The sequence below is a fragment of the Centrocercus urophasianus genome, unplaced genomic scaffold (genome assembly GCF_019232065.1).
Source record: "Centrocercus urophasianus isolate 14NV4802_14NV808 unplaced genomic scaffold, USGS_Curo_1.0 seq_17, whole genome shotgun sequence".
NCBI classification, from domain to species: Eukaryota; Metazoa; Chordata; class Aves; order Galliformes; family Phasianidae; genus Centrocercus; species Centrocercus urophasianus.
This window is the reverse complement of record NW_024884722.1, coordinates 22,223,898-22,242,854: the sequence shown is the minus strand read 5'-3', so window position 1 is coordinate 22,242,854 and position 18,957 is coordinate 22,223,898. Positions and strand designations below refer to the sequence as shown.

The 18,957-nt window shown below is 37.6% G+C and overlaps 1 protein-coding gene across 1 annotated transcript in view; it reads left to right on the top strand.

The window, feature by feature from the left end:
- DLG5 (discs large MAGUK scaffold protein 5) overlaps positions 1-18,957 on the top strand; it is a 99,160-nt gene that overhangs the window by 22,625 nt on the left and 57,578 nt on the right. Inside the window, exon 2 of the mRNA XM_042817957.1 lies at positions 14,009-14,077. Coding sequence (XP_042673891.1) covers positions 14,009-14,077 — 69 coding nt within the window. The remainder of the gene's footprint in view (positions 1-14,008; positions 14,078-18,957) is intronic.

The following is an 18,957-nucleotide window of genomic DNA, read 5'->3' as shown; positions in this document are numbered from 1 at the left end:
AGGATTAATAGCTATGGCTAGTATTTGCACTTCCCAGAATTCTTGCAAAGGCTCAGTGTAGACATAAACAGCAGGGGAGGTAAGTGCTGAAACCAGGAGAGATGCATCTCTGTTTAATTAAAAGCATATTTGTCTACTGCAGATTTCCAGGAGAAGGATGTTGCTCACCTATCTGAAGCACTACAGTAGCTCATATCCTGAGTTTCATTTTTCAAAGCTTCCCTGCTTCCTTTCCATGCTGTAATTGCTTTAAGGCAGCATCACCAAAAAGCATTCAAGGCAGTACTTTTTTTTTTTTTTTTTTTTTTTTTAATGTAGAAACTTCCAGTGTTTTTTAAAATCAAACAGGTCCAAATCTTCTTGGATGTAACTTGACGTGACTTTTGGATTGTAAAGCTTCTCCTTTATGCCTTGGAGAGGATGCTTCTGCTCAGTTGCAGGGATGGAACAATCAGCTCCTGTGCTTCATACATGGAGCTGGGGGCGAGTCATCAGCTTTGCATTCTTGTCAAGTGGTTGGGTAATACAGGGAGTTTGCATAGGCAGGGCAGGTACTTCAGCATCTCTCTCGCAGTTTACGCCCTTCTTTTACATTTTCCTCATTTGAATTACATTTGTAAGTTGAGTTCCATAGTAAATTTGCCCAGGGAAAAGAGAAAAACATGCTTTATGAGACTGAAAAATAAATAACTGTGGCCAGCCTCCAAGCTCATGTCTGTCAGGACGCATTACTAAACGCATTCAGAGAATGTTCTGAAAAACAAGAGTGCTCTCAGGTTAAATCGCACTGCTTTATCCCATTATCCTCATAGCAAGGATAGTAGCATGTAGGTTATCTGATTTTGTCCTTGATTGGGGGGGAAAAAAAAAAAAAGAAAAAGCCTGGACTCATCTGAAAGTCTGTAGTGATTTTAATTTTTTTCTGATTGGAAACAAGTTTTTTTGTTTGTTTTACTATTTTGCCTTCAAAGATATGTACAGTAGCTTGGATTTCTTTTCCCTCCTTCCCCTCAATTTACTTCTATACTTTTTTTTCTATATTTTTCTACACCTTTTTTAAAAGTCGGCAATATATTGTGCATTTCTGGAAGGTTTTCTGAATCTCATTTGTAGTAAAACAATCACTAAATATACATCAAATTACTCCTTTCGAATGCAAAGTTGCGATGTTTGTTTTCCCTGTAGCAGAAGATGTAGCAGAAGAAGGGAAAACAATGATTTTTCAAAAAGCTACTTACTATCAACCTTTTCAGTGGAGGAATTTAAGTTGTTACAAAGTTTTCACTGGTTTTCCACTGATCTTAGTTTCGGAGAGAAAAAGAGATCCTTCTGTGCTTTCATACCTACTGAACACTTGAAATTGGTTGTGTTGTGAGTTTTGAAGCATGAATCACTTCCTAATGGATCAAAGCTAATATTCACATTTGTATCTGACAAATCTTGCAGTGTACTTGAAATGTCTTATGGATGGTGTTATCCATGGAGAGGAGATTTCCCATGGGAAACTTTATTTTATAGTACCATTAATGAAGTATAAACGTTGACCTGAGATCAGATCATCTATTTCTTTTCATATATTTCACTTTCTACAATTAAACTTCCGATTTTATTTTCTTTTTCAATCATGTTCTCCTAATGTTAAGTCCCTGAGCCAACATAAAAGTAGATGGATGTGAAAATATTGTAATTGAATGTAATCTAGTTATCTGTAATTTAAGCATCTTGAATATCTTTGGTTTTGTAATGGAAAGATAGAACGAAAATAATTTATGTAACAGGAAATTATGCCATAATATGCAAGACTAAGATGTTTTTTTTTCCCTAAAATGAAAATGCCTTGCAGAAAGGACCTGCTATATCAGAGATGACAATAAATCACAATGGGATAGAGTTTAGTCCTGCACTTTTAAACAGTGATTCATCTCAACTGATGTTTATATAGTCATTTCCTAAGCACCTTTTCACATTAGACTGTTTGAATTTCGTCTTCATCGGTACCTGTTTCAAACACTTTCATGATTAGCATGTTAGTACATCTCTATTTGTTTTCTTCTGGAGGAGAATGGGGGGAAGAGAAGCCTTTTCTTACTGCGTTAGGAAGATGTGTATTTCTGGTTATGATTTAATCATAACTTATGTTAGTGTTTCATGCTGCAAGCACTTTGTACATGAGAAAAACAGTACATGCAATGAATGCTTTTTTTTTTTTTTTTTTTTTTTTTTTTTTTTTTTTTTTTTAATTAAACCTACTGGTATTCTCTTCCTGCTGTTTGTGTTCCTCTGTATGCTATGCCTCACTGCTGCTACTGCTGCTCTCATTGCTATGGGGAAATAGGAAGCAAAATGAAACGATTGACTCTGCTGGCAGCTGCTCTGACACCATCTTCATTAGAGAAATCCCCAGGATCTGCAGGGTCTGTTCAGGGAGGCAGATGTAAAGAAAGCTATCTCACCAGAGATTTAAAGTGGAGCAGAAATGACAGAGTCCATTTCAAGTCTGCCTCTGGAGGCACAATTTTTAATGTCTCTTCTGTTGGTATTCTGTTGGGAACTATAAAATGCGTCCATGTTTATATGGTTAAATGAAGAGGCAACAAAGCTTACATACAGTGTTACTCCAGACCACCTAGTGTGCTTATTTAAGACATATCTGTGCTGGCACCACCAGTCCCAGCACACTGTAAAACCTCAGCATGAATGTGAAAGCTGTCCTCAGTCAGCCTTCATGCCTGACAAGTAGTGCTGTGCTGATGGGGAGGCAGCATCCTCCGCTGTTCCTCCACTCGGAGATGCAGGTGAAATGAGGCTGAGGGCATCACAGCTGTGCTGCAGGGAGGCAGTTGACCTTCCAAGCAGGTTAGCTTCTGGTCCTCTGGCTGGCTCACCTCTCTGAGGTGAGAGGCCACTTTCTGTCCTCAGTAGCTCTTACTCGTGCTGTCAGTATGCCATATTCCACTTCATCAGTGCTGTGATCTCGTTTACTTTTGTCGTCTTGTGTGTTGCTGTCTAGGGGTTGGACTGAGGCACTGATTGCATTTGCCTTTGGAATTGCATTCTGCTGAATGCAGTTCTATAGCCTGCCTCTTCCAGAGAGGCCTGTTTTACTCCATTAAGCTCAGTGTGCTCTATCATGTGATGTTGATAGCGATACTACTTCCTGCTCAGAGTGTAATTTCATCCTTCTGCAGATGTACTGCCTGCACACTAAGCTTTTAAAACATTTTCTGGAATTGATGAAGTGGATATACTGGCAGTGGATTTAACTGCCAGTATTGCAGACTTTTTTTTCTCCTTGTAATTGATCCAGTGGCAAATATTTGCCTCAAAAATCCTCCCATCACTGCGATCTGTCACTGATGTCTCAAGTTCTCAGTTATTCTTTGTATGCACGCTGCAGTTGCTTCCTTGGTTACCCAGATCTACTTGGCTTAAAAAGCCATTGTTTTCAAGTTATCAACTACTCTCTTGCTGGAGTTGTGACAGTTCTAGTCACTTTCTCCCTCCAAAAATCTCAGGCTAGTATGCCCAGCTAGTATGTTGATACCATTGTTGCATATGAAGAGTGCTCTCTAGACTTTACAACTGATTTAGTATTCAAATAGAATTAGTCACTAAGGAATTACAGAAGCTGATGAGGCAGGAACAATTAGCCCAGGGAAGCTGTGGATGCTCCATCCCCGGAAGTGATTGAGACCAGGTTGGATGGGGCCCTGGGCAACCTGATATGGTGAGTGCCAACCATGGCAGGAAGTTGAACAGGATGATCTTCAAGGTCCCTTCCTACCTAAGCCATTCTGTGAATCTGAATGAACGAACTCCTGGCATACTGAAATTGATGCCAGCAGACTTCTAGCCTAGCAGGAAGGGCCTGGGCAGGCTGTGCTGTTTCCTGGCTGGGCTGGGCTGAGCCCTGGCAGCGCCGAAGGACAGCATCTCAGCACGATCTCTTCCTCTCCCTGCCATGACTGTGACAGTTGGATTAGCAGCTGCCCCGATATCCTGCAGAGAAATGCAAGAAGAGGGAGAGGAATGTGTACCATAATTGAATTGTGTTTCCAGCATTTTCTGCTTGTAGCTGCAGGTAGGTGAGAGAGAGCATTTATGTTCTTGAGCACCATGGTACTTGGGGAAAGAAGGCTTTTGTCACATATCGTTAGTCCCATCCAAGACCAGGTAGGATGGGGCCCTAGGCAGCCTGGTCTAGTATTAGATATGGAAGTTGGTTGGCCTTCACGTGGCATGGGGGTTGGAGCCTGATGATCCTTGAGATCCCTTCCAACCCAAGCCATTCTATGATTCTATGACATGTTGCCTTTCCTGTTAGGAAGGCTGAGGAGTGTGCCTTGCGGCTCATGGTGTCCATGCCAGCTAAGTAGGCACCTGTCTGCTGCCATCCTCACAGCCAGTTACCTCTGGTATGGGCACAGCAGTGCTAGTGGGTCCTCAGCTTGAACCAGAAGAGGCATGAAGCTCACCGTGGGTATTTCTGCAACAAGTTACTTCTGTAAGTAGTTCATAGATATAGGTTTTTGTAATAATCATCCGTGCAGTAGAACACTTCAGGACGTACCTAACTTCATTGTTTAAATGGAGGCGTAAGTGCAGTTTCTTTTCGTACTTCTTTGTTTTCTGAAAAAAATATAGCCTGTGCTTTAAACCTGTCTTAATCTTTTCCATCCCTAATTCTGAGGTCATTCGTATCGGTAGTTGGCATATTTCATAGGTTGAAAGAGCTGGGGCTGATCAACTTGGAGAAGAGAAGGTTCTAGGGATACCTGATAGCAGCCTTTCAGTATCTAAAGAGGTGCTACAAGAAAGAAGGAGACAGGCTCAATAACAGTGTCTGTCCTGATAGGACAAGGGGAAATGGTTACAAACTAAAAGAGGAGATATTTAGATTGGATGTAAGGAAGAAGGCTTTTACTTCTTCCTGGGCACCCTTAGTAAGGGTGATGAGACACTGAAACAGGATGTCCAGAGAGACGGTGAATGCTCTGTTTTTGAAGACTTCCAAGGTCAGGCTGGATGGGGTTCTGAGCAACCTTATCTAGCTGTAGGTGTCCCTGCTCATTGCAGGGGAGTTGGATTAGATGACCCTGAAGGGTCTGTTGCAACTAATAATTCTATGATATTCCTTTCCGTATGGTTGTTTGGTTAAGCTATTACCTTTGTGAAAACTTGTGCATGTCTGGAAAGGTCTTTGTACAGATGCTTAGGATATTTGCTCCAATCTGACCAGTATCAGAGAAATCTTAGTTGCTTTGCTATTCATTCAGTGTTTGTTTTTGCACCACTTGTCATATTCCTGCTGCATTTTTGCAGTTCTGATGAGCTTCCTCTAATTGGATGTGTTGTCAAGAGGGCTTAGGCCTCAAGTCTGTAGGTAGCAGAGACTTGTACCCTCCTTGTAGCAGTGTCTTGAACTCCATTCTTGAATTGCTACAAAAGCTCAGGTGAGGCATGTGACAGATAGAGTCATCGCCAGTCAGCATGTTCTGCCCTGGAAATACCTGGTGACAAGGCAATGAGTTGGTGGAAATACTGGATATAGTAAGTGTCTTATCTTAAAATCAGTGCTTGGTGTCCTTGTTGATTTTTGGCCTTTCGAACATCAGTGTCTGCAGTTTTGAGTAACTTTAATTCCTTTTTTCTTTTTTCTTCCATGTAGGTTTAATTTTGGTATGATCTCTCCACAAGCATAATTAGGTAGTTACTTCAATTTAATTCCAAAATAAAAATTAAATTTTAAGTGTAGCATTTTGTTCTGGCATTATATTTTGCTATTCGTATTACCTGATTGTACAACTATTTGATGAAAAAGATATATTGCAAAGCCATGTGTATATCTATGCAAACTAAATGAAGTTTGTATTTCTTAACTTTTACCATTGCCAATTCTGTAGGTTTGCTGTAATAGATTGAGAGCACATTTTTGTAGGGATCTGGGATTTACCACCTTCATCTCACAACCGTTTTCTTCCTTCTGACTGTGTAAATATATGGGTAAGCATTTTGAGTATGTGGAGTTCACTTTTATCTGAATCTTTTAGGATCAGTTGTGAAGGGCAGACTGCATCATCCTTTAGAAATCTTAGCCACGTTACTTGTGGAGCTTCTGGAATATAGCTTGAGGTAAAATAAATAAAAACCATTGCCTCCTGAGATGGAAATAACTGTGCAAAGTGAGCTTTCTCTGAAAAGGCTGCTGCGTAGCAAAATAGACAAGCAACAAGTCTTTCTTCAAGCCTCAAGATTTGGTTAGCATACTAAGAAAAATAGGTGTAAATGTATTACTGTCTGGTTTTAAATATGTTAGCAAGGAGATCTGAAGGTACTCGTAAATATTATTTCTGCCAAAGCTTAATGGCAGGAAGGGATGTTCTAAGAGTTGTCTATTCCTAGCCCAAATAATGATGTGTGATGTGACTTGATGGATCTTTCATGTGTCCTTTTTTTCCTTCAGAATAAAAATGAATGTATACTCTCCTTTATTTTTTAAGAATTGTTACCAGTTTCTCATCTTGATGATGATGTTAAAATATCCCAGCATTAGGGGAGTTGGGAAGAACAACTGTGCAGTGCGAGTTGGAAGGCACTGTGAAGCAGTGACCAGGTGTTTTCTCCATGTCCAGCCTTTCTGTTTGCCAAGTGAAGTTTAAGGGTTATACATATAAACTGTTACACATTTGTTTTCCAGAGCTTCAACTGCTGTGCACATTTAAAAAAAAAACTTGCTTCGTGGCACTTTACAGTAGGACAGATTGTGCTCACCATCGCTACTACACTCGTTTCTTTCCTTTGATTTATTACCTCTTCTTCCTTATCATCTCCCAGTTTTTGCTTTTTCTGTTTTTTCATTTGAGCAGCTCTAATTATCTTACTCTGCCTCTTTTGTCAGACCACTTGTTGCTGCAGCAGGTATAAAGTGCTTCAGGTTCTTGTGGTGTGTGAATACTATTCAGAAGTTCTTTTAAACTGTCTAGTCCAAGGACAGAGGAATCCCACGCTATGTTGGTAATGCTGAAGTTGGATATTTGTAACAGTCAGTTGGTCACTGCTGTTAGGCTTTGAAGTTAACCTTGAATGAGGTGAGCCAAAATATATACTTCCAAATCTATGAAGTACCAGATATGATAAAATAAATCTTTAATTACTTTGTGTAGGAATTGTGCTCAGACTCTGCTAGCTGAAGAGTTGATTTTTGTTTCATTTATGTCAAGCTTCAGATTCTTGTTGCAGCTTGTCTGCAAAAAACATGTGTGTTTTTTGTTTGCTTTTATTTAAAGGATTTATACTGCCTGTAGGCTTGTTAATGTTTTTAGAAGTGGTATTGCTTGCAGAGTTTTTGGCAGTGTATTTACAACACCGTATGTCCTCTGACCGTAAGAAGCCAGTGAACCTTTCTTAAAAATTGTAATTGCTTATCTGCAGAAAGCATGGGATCATTTGGATTTTCTCTTACGCTACCAAGTAGCATAAAGATAAGGAAACTGACCTTAACGTGAGGGCTTGCTTTACAATCTGCATGAGCTGGAATACTTACAGTTTGTTTCACCTGCCTACATTGCAGCTTTACTAAGACCTTAAATGCAACTTTTTTCTGTCTGTACAAAGGCTTAAGAATTGCAGTCTGGCAGAGGTTAAAGAATCTGCAGCTAGCTGTTATTCTTCCCTTTTTTGAATGTGAACCTCCAAAATCGATATTCCTTGTTTAAGAAGGTTACTGTTGGAGGCTGTACGTGCAGCTCTACAAATGTGAAATTGCTCTTTTGCCAGGATCTCAATGTAATATGTTTGCATATTTTTATGGTAGCTAGGTATGTAGCCATTAGTCTTAAAAGAACTGCTGAAAAATCATCGCCCATCTGATGTATTACCTAATGGGCATCTAGGGCTGTAAGAGAGGGGCGTAGTCCCTGGCTGTGTGCTGTTGCGGCTCACCTGACACCGAGGGTTGGAGATGAGTGACTTGTCAAGAAAAAATGCACCAAGTAAAGCAGAGTTAAAAGCCATCACAGTCAGAAAGCAGAAGACAGAGGTTAAAGTTGTTGTTTCTCGTTCAGAACCTGAATTGCTACAGGATGTTTTGAATAAGTAATAGCAGTAGTAAATGTAGTTGGATCTTTGGTCCTGCTGCTCCAGCAGATACATTTTTGCTGTTCTAGTAAATAACTGCTTTTAATATTGTTTCAAGGTGCAAAAAATTAAATTAGTCATTCTTAAAATTATGAAGAAATAAATGAAAGTGTGAATGGTATCAAGGATCATATTATTTTCAGCTGAACTGATATACTTGGATGTCATTTTTGTTGTTGTCTCTAGTTTTTAAGGCAGTCTAAGTTTTTATATGCCTTTGCTTACAATTACCAGTGGGTAATATATAAGCTGATAAAGCATCGTGGTAATTTGGCTCTTAAAAATTGCTTTTGTTACAACTTTTTTAAGTTATTTTTAGTGTGTGACAAAGCAGTTTGAATACTGTCAGCTGAAACACTATATTTTTGTGGCAGAACTATGCAAATTTAGATTTGTAAAGCTGTTTAATCTTTTCTCTCTTTTTGTGTAAAAAGGGTGGTTTGATGCAGTGTTCACAGTGGCACACAGAAGAATAAATAATGCTAATAGACTGTGAATAGCAGCGTGTGCTCATGATAAAATTGTAACATATGAAAGCAAATAATTTCTTCTTCTCATCGCTTCCTTCATTTTGTCGTTCTCCTTTTTTTTTTTTTCTTTTTTTTTTTTTTTAAATTGAAAATGCCAACTTTGGCTTTCGTAGTTCAGGTTGTTGTAGGATGCCCAATTATTGTCCAGTGATTTAGGTTTCTTAAAAATACATCTTGAATTCTTTTAGGTATAATTCACTGCATTGCTTGCTGGCCAGCAACAAATTATCCATGGCAAATAGTGTATTCATTACTAGAGAGGACATTTTTAAGAACATGTATTTAGATATACATGCATGGCTTTGATCTCCTATGAAGTGTTTTGAAAAGAATGTAGCTATGAAAACAGGAATTTTCCAGATACCAATGTCTAGTATTGTTTTTGACACCTGAAGATCAGATGTTGTACTTAATTATATGACTGATAGCTTGGAACTTGAGCATCTGAACTCAGAGCAGCTCTACTGATGTTTCTGGCCTGAGGCATGTTACTTAACTTTCCTGAATCCAAAGCTGCACAAAAATTGTCATATTATATTACAATCAGACTGATCTGTTACTCTGTCACCGGTGCTGATTTTTACACGTCTGAACTATTCTGTCCTCAAGAGGAGTTTATTCTTAATCTCTTCTAATTGAAGGGTGGCTTAAGCTCTGAAATATGTCTTCTCCAAAACCTTACTTTTTAGTATCTGTGTTGTCTTAAATACGTTGTTTTAAAATATCTTCTCAACTGTAAAAGGAAGATAAATATTTTAACCCTCACTCTTTAAAAAATTCTGTGAGGTATTCCGGAAATCAAAATGGTAAGTTGCTTGATGCTTTGGAAAGCCATTTAATGTTCATGAGGTTTTCATGCTATCCTGACAATAAAAGAGTGTTGTGTGCTTCAGGGCATAGTATTAAGGAACTGTAGGCATGGTGAATAAGCGATAAAAATGCTTTTAAAAGGAGGTGGGTGAAGAGAGCAGGTTTTTGCTGATATGACCTCTGCTACTTTTCTACTGCTTGTGTTTTCTTTTGGTAGTATCCTTAAAGGCAAATGTTTGTCAGGTGTCAAAAATGAAGATGACATGAACAGGAGCAAATACCCAATTGAAGGTATTGTGCAAGGTCAGGATTAAAGGTCTGAATGTCACACAGCTGGCAAGACATGAATGCATTTTATGTTTTCTGACAAACCTGGCTGTCCAGGCTTCCAAGAAAGGAATAGCCTTGGAGATGGAGTGTGGCAGATCCATGTGGTCTTCAGCTCCTTAGGCAGTTCTGGTTGTTGTGATGTGAAAGGCAATGGGAATGTTGTAATCTGGGTCATTTCCAGTTTTAATCAAAGTTGTTTGCTCCCCCACAGCAAGTAGGAATCCTGCCAAAGGCAGTTTGGTTTGGTGTGCTGAGGCATGGGTCAGAAACTGTTTGTCACACTGTGCTCGCATCCGGTGCTCTGGGCCTCCCTTAGGATGGCCCTCTGCTGCCCAGGAGCTGGATCAGCTGCAGCCACAGTGCAGGAAGGAGTTGGGAGTAGAAGAGTTTAATTAACAGAGGAAATTCACAGCAGGGGAGCGTGGAGAGTTGTTTAACGTCATCTGTAAGCAGAGGAAACTTGTGTGGGGAAACTACTCTCCCTAGGCTTAGTCCTGCAATGCAGTGTCCTAGTTAGGAAACGTGCTTAATTTAGAGTCAGCAGTATTGCAGATCTGAAATATAGCCATTCATAAATGGGTGGCGTGCCATGGGCTGTGTAGCTAAGACCAGCATGCTCTCTGTCTTGTGCAATCAAGCACTTAATGTCTTGTGAATTACACCATGGTTCTTCATACACTGAGGCATGTTTGGTAGACCAGCCTCTTGTTCTTAAGGTGTGTATTTGGAGGAGTGATTATTCTTATTCCTACACAGTTATTTAGTTAGTGTAGCAAATTTTGGAAAATAAAATAGCCTTCAGACTTGCTAAGTACTCTCTTTCAGCTGGATCACATTTTTAACTTTGTAAGTATTTGTGAGAAAAACATGCCTCCTGGGGGGAAAAAAAAGTGTATCCAAAACACACAAATAATGAATCTTGAAAACCTGTGTATCTTATTTTGCCACTGCAGTTCCCCTTCTGTACAGTGTTCTTTAGGGTTATGAACAGAGATGGTGTTTTGTCCATATCTTTCTAGAGGAGATGTTCAAGTTATGTGATAGAATGAAATCTGAAGTCGTTGTTTTTATTTCCTTAGAATTCTTTCAGTAATTGTATCATTTAGTGCTGGAAGAAATTTTATTTCATCCTTTGTACTGCTTTCATCTAGAAGGCACGAATGCAGTCTTGTTTGTGAGGCTCTACTTTGGGATAGTTGGCTTGTCTTTTTTAGACTCCTTCAAGTATGGACAATGCCCAGTGTTATGTGGTATTTCCCAGTTCAGTGATTAGGAGGGATGGAGAACCGTTCTGTTGTAGTTTGGAACTCCATACTTTAATCCTATCAATCTAGTAATCCCATCAGTCTAGACTTGGCACCACTGTTGAGGAGCTGCCACAATTAGACAGTTGGTGTCTTCCTAGGATATGCAACTTCTTGCACCGTTTATTTTTTTTAACAAGGAAAAGGTATGTCACTGTGTAGACCAAGTGCTTAGAAATGGTGAGAAAACAGGTTCCTGTTTTACTTGCCTTCAGAGGTGACTTCGACAGCTAAGCAAGTAATTCTCCTCCTCAATTTGAAAGTTTCTAAGTGGCCTTTCTGCCATCAGACTAATAGGGACAGTAGAAACATGAGGGATGTTGACTTGCTTTAATCATTTTAAGTAAAAGGAAATGTGATTATTAAAATTCCAAAGTGTAGATGATAGCTGCTTTTCAATCTCTCTGTTCTGCCAGAGCTCTTTAATATAGCATGGAACTGATCTGAAGTTTGAATTCAGATGAGCAAAGATGTGCCCCGAAGCAAATCTGCTGTGCAAAGGGAGAGCATGCTTATGCTTTTCTTCCCCTTTCTACAACTGTGGATTTGTGAATGTCAGGTCATCAATCTATGAATTACAATAAGTCTAGTTGAGTGTAACGTATGACATATCTGGTAATCAGTTAAGCATCACTTGAAAGCATACATGTGAAAAAGAATGTTGACATAGATTAAAGCTTAGTAGAAAATAGTATAATATTCTGGAAAAAATTGTTGATCACCCAAGTAGTGTGGAAATCTAAGTTTTGGTTTTATTAATGAAGTACAATCAATATGACAGCTATGAAATGTCACCTTGCTGATTTTTCCTTCAGCTTCTGTGTGTATGTTTGTAAGTCTTTCATTCTGTGGTTGCTGTTTAGGTAGTAGTATTTTAATGTCAACTGCTTTCATAAGAGTTACTGTATTACTTGAAGATAACATAGCTGTAGCTGTTTCTTATATACAGATTTATAGTAGTAATTAATTCAAAGTACTGTTACAAATCTGTCTTAGTCTAATTTGATCCGTTTTGACAATTTGAAGATGATGTATGTTGAGCATCAGAATATGTCTAAAGCATCTGTTAAATTTCTCATACTGATTCTTAAATCTGTGTGTTGAGAAGACGACTGAGGTGTCAGGTAGAAAAGCCTGTGCTTATTTCTATTTTGCTTTGGACTTCTGTACAGCACATGCAGCAGGCCATCTTTAAAGCTTTCCAGCTGGATCAACTAACCCTCCCTTTCCTCAATTGCTTTTAGTTGGGAAACTGTAACAAATAGATGATTTAGTAAAGATTGCATGGAAAGACTGAAAGAACTTGAAGCAAGATCCAGGTCATACAAGCTTGATGTACCCTAATTAAAAGACTATCCTGTGTATCTATTTGGATACCTAAAGATATCCTGATCATTTACAAAATAGTAAATTATTTCTAAATTGGGATTCTGTGTCTTCCATCATTGTTATTATGATTGTTGCAATTGGGTCTCTTTCAACAATTCTGTGAAAGGGAGAAAAAACTCATTCAGTGTTTGTGATGAAAAGATTTTATTTTTCCACTTCAAAGAAGAAGCTGCAGCAGTTTAAGATTACCTAAACTTTGTTTCTGTGTGGGACTCGTATGTAAGTTTTTGGAGGAAGTGAGTGATTTTACATTGCTGAGTGTCACATCTTGGCATGCAGATTTCATTGAGCTGGAGTCATGCAGTTTATGTGATGTTGATTTACATTGTCTGTCAAAAAGATATTCTAATTTGTTCAATATATTGAGCTTTTTTCAGTTTCCATTTATTTCTAATCCACTTCAGTCTGGCTGGAGACCATGTCCTCATTGACTTATGTATATATTTTTTTCATTTCACTTTGGTGTTACTGCTTGTGTTGTCAGCCTAATTTTCTTACTTCTTCTTGTCTTTCTTTCGTCTTTCTTTCATCTGATATTGTAACAGGTGTTACTTCTTTTCCTAAGGAAGTGCAGGAGATGAGCAAAAATTAGTATTTCTTTAATCTATTTGAAAAGTATGCCCATATGTTTAATCTCATGCTTCTTAGCTTTCATTTTTCAATTTCAAAGAGCTTTGAAGAAACACATAGCAAAACATAGAAAGGAAGATCATAGGAGAAAGGCAGCTCCTGAAAATACTGAGTTTATCTTTGAGCTCATGTTCTGGTTGTTGCTGAAAATGAATCAGATTTCAAATCACTTGCCCACATAATCTCTCCCTTTCTTTGCTGTGGGATGTTGATCTTGTTTGTTGAGGGATGGTGGAGCTGATTAATTCATAAGCTTTTGAATCAGGGCCTGATTTTCTAGTTCTTCTGGTGCATTTCTGAACAAACTGGAAAAAAAAAAAAAGGCACCCCATCTATTTATATACATATGGAAAAACCTGCTGTGAATACTGTCAGTGACAGCGTGTCGCTCCTTAAAAAGGTCAGATACCAAAAGTTGAAATGAATGCAAGCAAAATCTGTTTACTGGTGAAATTATGTTTCAGAGTCTGAGAAGTTAGAGGAAAGTAGTCAAGTCAGTAAGACAAATGGAGCAGGAGCTGGTACATACATCTAAGAAGACAGGTAACCAAAGTAGATTCTAACAGTCAGACAGACAGACAAGACAGATTGAAGACATCATTCAGTCTGCATACTTAAAGAAAAAACTCGGTGTTTTCAGTGCATCAGAATTAACTATTGTATTTTTTTCTGCGTTCATTTTTTTAACCATTTAAACTGGAACCATTTCCTGCTCAGTGCGTTGTGTTACATTCATTTACAAGTTACTCATTTCCTACTAGTTTTTTAAGCTTTGATAACCATTCAGTGGGTTTGGCTTTTACAGAGTCAGGAAAACAAATGGTTAGCTTGATTTTGTGAGGGGAAAAAAAATAATAGTTTGTCTTTTTCTAATTTTAGGATCTACTTACAGTGTGCTGTCCATAATGCCTTCTGATTCTGAAAGCAGCAGTTCTCTGAGTAGCATTGGTGAGTAAAGGATTAATTTAAAAACTTGAACAAATCTTTTGGCTGCTGGGATAATGTGGTTTTAAAAGTTGTCTTTTTCAAGGTAGAAGGATACAAGTTGTAACAGAAGAGAAGTTGAACTGTATTATACAGCCATGCATCTTTACAAGGAATAAGTATACCCTTTTTGTGTAGTGCAAGCTCACAGTTTTTGTAGCTACGTGTAGTTGTTGCCAATAAGAGCTGTTACATGAATTTACGTAACTATGCTGCAAATTACTGTAGTAATGTAAAAATGTCAGTATGTATATGTACACATTTACAGATATATATGTATATATTTATGTAGATATTAAAATTGTAGTTGGTCTAAAGCATCACAGATATTGAAAAGCTATGAACTTGGCTAATAATATTTCAAAACTTTTGGAAGTGAGTGCAAGCTTTAACTTTTTTTTTTTTTTTTTTTTTTGGCTGAGTGTAATAAGCTGCTTTGTTTTCTGTAATTTTAAAGCCTTGGGGAGAAAAAAAAAAAAAAAAGACAAAAGGAAAAGAGAATGTGAACAGCAGCCCTTCAACAGCAAGATGATCTCAGAACAGCCCTGATCACTGTCAGTTTTCCTTTTCTTATAGAAATGCTTTTATTGTGAAATCCATGTAGAAGTAATTTGCTGTGGATAGGGAATGTAGGCTTTCACATACTTAAAGTTCCAATTTTGTGTCAGGCATCTGTAGAGTTCCTTGACAGCATTAGGCAAGTCAGTTGTCTGTTTAAGGATGTGTGTAGACATCTGTTGCAGTCATCAAGATGAGCTTTTAACTCCAACGTGCAGAAACGAGGTTTTAAGGTTGACTGAACATATGGAAAGTTGTGACATGTTAGTCTTATTTTTATCCAATTCAGGATTGTATGCTATTACCTGAAAGAAGGGCAGGATTTGTTTTGTTATGAAGAAATAGGAGCTAAAGGTAGGAGAAATTTTTGGGTAACCAGACTTTCAAAAAGACTTCCAAAGAGTGTGAAATACAGTAAGTTGGTGGAATAATTAGTGGTGCTTGAGATATGAGGGGGTGCAGGTGGTTCACTCTGGTCCCATGTTCCTAATTTTAAGAAGGGATGCTTGTTTGTTTTTTTCAGCTTTTATAACTTCCTGAGTGCACATACTTAATTCTTTGTAAGTGATATTTTACAATTTTGGAAGTAAAGGCTAACAACTGGCACTTAATGAGATTAGAAACTAGTTTTTGCCATCACAGTGCAAACTTTTGTTTTAACATCTACCACTTAGAGGCCATATATATGTGACTTACATTTTTCTTTTTCTTTTTTTCTTTTTTTTTTTTTTTTTTTGTGGAATGGTCTCTTACACAGGTGTGGGATTCCTGTTTCTGAACACTTATTTAGAATTTGGTATTTTGCTTCTGAGACATCCTTTATTCCCATATATCAGTCAGAACTGAACTCTTTTCAAACTGTTTTGTTCACGTGATATTGTAAAATATTAAAATTTATACTAAATTCTGTCCTGTATGTTTTCCTTTAAGTTATCTTTAGAAGTGTATTGTGTATGCAGTGATCTAAGTTATTTATAACCTAAAAATAAAATTGCCATTATTTAATAAAATTTATGTTCCATAGTTCCATATATTCTCCATAGTTATTGGTGTGTTTTTGTTTTTTGTTTTTCCAGATGGTTAAAGTGAATTGAATGTTTAATATTAACTACATTAACAGCCAGGAGAGTTCCTTGTTTGAAACTGACATCTTTACAGTCTGGTTACAGATTTGTTATTCATGAATATCCTTTTTTTTTTCTTCTCCAAATCATTTTCTCTCTCACATATCTTGTTCTGTAAGGTAAAATATTTTAAATGTGATCTAATATCAGCAGCAAATTCTCTTTACTTAATAGCCAGTATGTCCTAATAGACGCGTTTGCAAGTCACTTCAAAGCTGTTGTGAGGTTATTTTGATACTGACTGATTTGTTGAGTGACAAGCCATTGTAATGGAAGGTGTTTGCATGCTAACTCTCTAAAGGCTTCTTATGACTTATTTGAAGGGAATCCCAACAAAACCTGAGTTTCTTCAGTGTTTCACTATTTAGAAGCATCTTGCTTCCACCACGGATCTCCACCACAACCTGGCTCACTGGAATGCATTTTCAAGGGCTGTGTAGGGCAGTGAAAATAAGTTTCGTTTTTTTTTTTTTTTTTCTGTGAAATGAATATATCAGTGGAAAAAGGTGAATAGCTCATAGTTTGGAGTCAGTGTAAGCTTTGGAATATACTGTGTACAACTATCATTGCCAAACATGCATATAAAGGAATATTTTATTTTCTCCAGTCACATGTGTCTTCTTTATGGGACAGAGAAGAACTATATTTTATTTCCTGTGTTCAGAACCCTTACCATTAATACTAAAACACTTTTGTTTCTGATGAGCTTTGCTTCTGTTTGTCAAACAACATGGAAACACATTTTGAGCTTTCAGAGAAAATGAGAAGAGAGACTAATTAAGCCCAGTTAAATAAGCTGATAATACATCTTAGTGTCTTCCAACTAGAAGATATAATAGAAACTTCCGTTCACTGTCTTTATACTCCATTGTTCATGAAGTAGCTAGAGTTACTTTATGCGTTTTATCTTTTCTTTCCAATCTTAATCATCCTAGCCATTGTTTCAGGTAGTTTCTACTGCTAGCATTCTTAATTTAATTATCTTTTTCTGAAATAGCTCCAGGATGTTACACAATTGAGGTGATTCTATCAACTGTGCTCTAGCAATTCATGATAGAGAATATTCCAGGTATTTAAATTTGGTATGAGCCTGACAAACAATTGAACATGTTCATGGAGGTGAAACCTCTGGCTCAGGTAACTTCCTGAGCTGTCAATTGCTAGATAGTGGCAGACAGTTTGGGGCAATTTATTTATTTATTTGTTTGTTAGAAATTGTTTTTAGTAATAGGTGGATTCCTGATAGGAAAGTTTGTTCTGTAAAATTGTTATATTTATTTTATCACTGATGTCATTGTTGTAGAGGGCATTTAAACCATCTTCAAACTGTCCGATAGCTCTACATTTTATGTATATTTAATGGAGTAAATAGCTGGGAATCTTGATCCCCAGAAAGTATGAGCATTTATGATTAATTATAGAAATATAACATAAATGAACTGTTATGTTTGTACTTGAACATACTTGATCAGCAGATAGTATTTTGTGTGAGACTGGCAAACTTGATGCTGAAGTACAAAATTATTTTTTGTTTGTCAGTCTGTGAGCTTTGTGATCTGTTGTGGTGCCACAGCCCTTTCTCCATTGTTTTATGAATGCAGGAGTAAATTGTTTCTAACTGATTTTTTTTTCTCAATTGGATTTGAAAATGTCATAATAAGGTGAACACATTATTTACATGCAGTTGCTTAATGTTAACTTAATTCTGTCCATCTCAGATGCTTCCTCATTGAAATGTTTTTTTGTTGTTGTTGTGTAATACTATTGATTGTTTATATATTTTTAGTGCTTTTTAGCTAGTTATCGATTATTTGTTTGTTTCTTTCAGTCAGGAGAAACAGACTAGCTGTGTCTTGAGAGTTTTGGTAATGAAGGACAACAGATGACTGTAGAAAGGGCATTCAGTTGTGGTGTAATGCAGCACTGCAGATTGTTTTCTCTTGCTCCAGTTTGTGTGTTGGACTCTATTTTTCCTGTTGCATGTTCTGTGTATGTGGGTTTTCAGCAGCCAGGCAGGAACTTGGACCCTGTGGTAGGACAAGCCTATGGTAACATTCATCAGAGAAGCAGCAGTTCCTAAAGAAAGATGAGAAAATGACCTCATCCATCCACTGATAACTGAATGAGGAACTGATGTGAAAGACGAAAAATGTCTGTTGGGGAGGGGGGGGGAGGTTAAGGCCCTCTATTAGAGAAAAACTTAGTGTCTAGCTGTTAGCTTCAAGGTGAGAAATATGCATTGTAAAGATACAGTTGTAAATACACAGAGTGACTTATTTAATTTTACCAAATCATTGTCTTGATCAGTGAGCTTTTCTGTTACCACAGTAGCCTTGTTGTTATGACCATCATATGTATATGTCCTATAGGAAATCAGGGGAGTTTTGACAATTGTAAAATTAATCTTGCAAAAGGGTTTTGTCTTATCCCCAGTGACTTTCTAGTTGTTGGTTTTGGTTTGTTGTTTTATTTTGTTTTGTTTTTTTCTTAAATGGTTAATTCTTTTTTTTCCTTTCTTTCTACAGTTAGTCAGAGTCAATAATTAGTCCCTTTGCACTCATTTCCCTACAGTAAGCTAAGGTGCAGAGTGACTTATATAACACTTGATGTTGCTGGGGTTTTCGTGTTTAGAGTGGAAGGAAATAGGATTTTCCTGGCAAGGATGCCATACAGTAGCAATATGATTACATGATTAGGTATTAGGTGAGATTCTTGAAACTGAGCCAGGTTTCCCTTCTTTGACCACAGCAATTGTTTGAATATTTTATGCACTTTTCACTGTCCAAAAATAGGTAAGCACAGATGTAGATAGGATTTGGCATCAGCTCATGAAATTGCTCTTCTTTCATGTTGCTGGTACATATTCATAATTAATTTTTTCCTCTAAGTATTCAGCAGTTGTCATAGTTCTGCTAGGAGAAGAGAGCAAGGAATGATGTAACAAGTACAGTGTTATTGATGTGACTTGCAGAATATGTCAGGACCACTCTGTCCCATGTGCTGCCATGTCATCTACTTTTTTTTGCTTAGATGGGCTTGCAGGGAATGGGATGCAGGAAGAATGAATTTCCTGCCACCTGTGGATTTACTATGTACATATGGTAGAAGAAGCCACTGAGTAGAAGTTAGGGTGGCAGTCCTGGAGCAGGAACTTTGTAGATG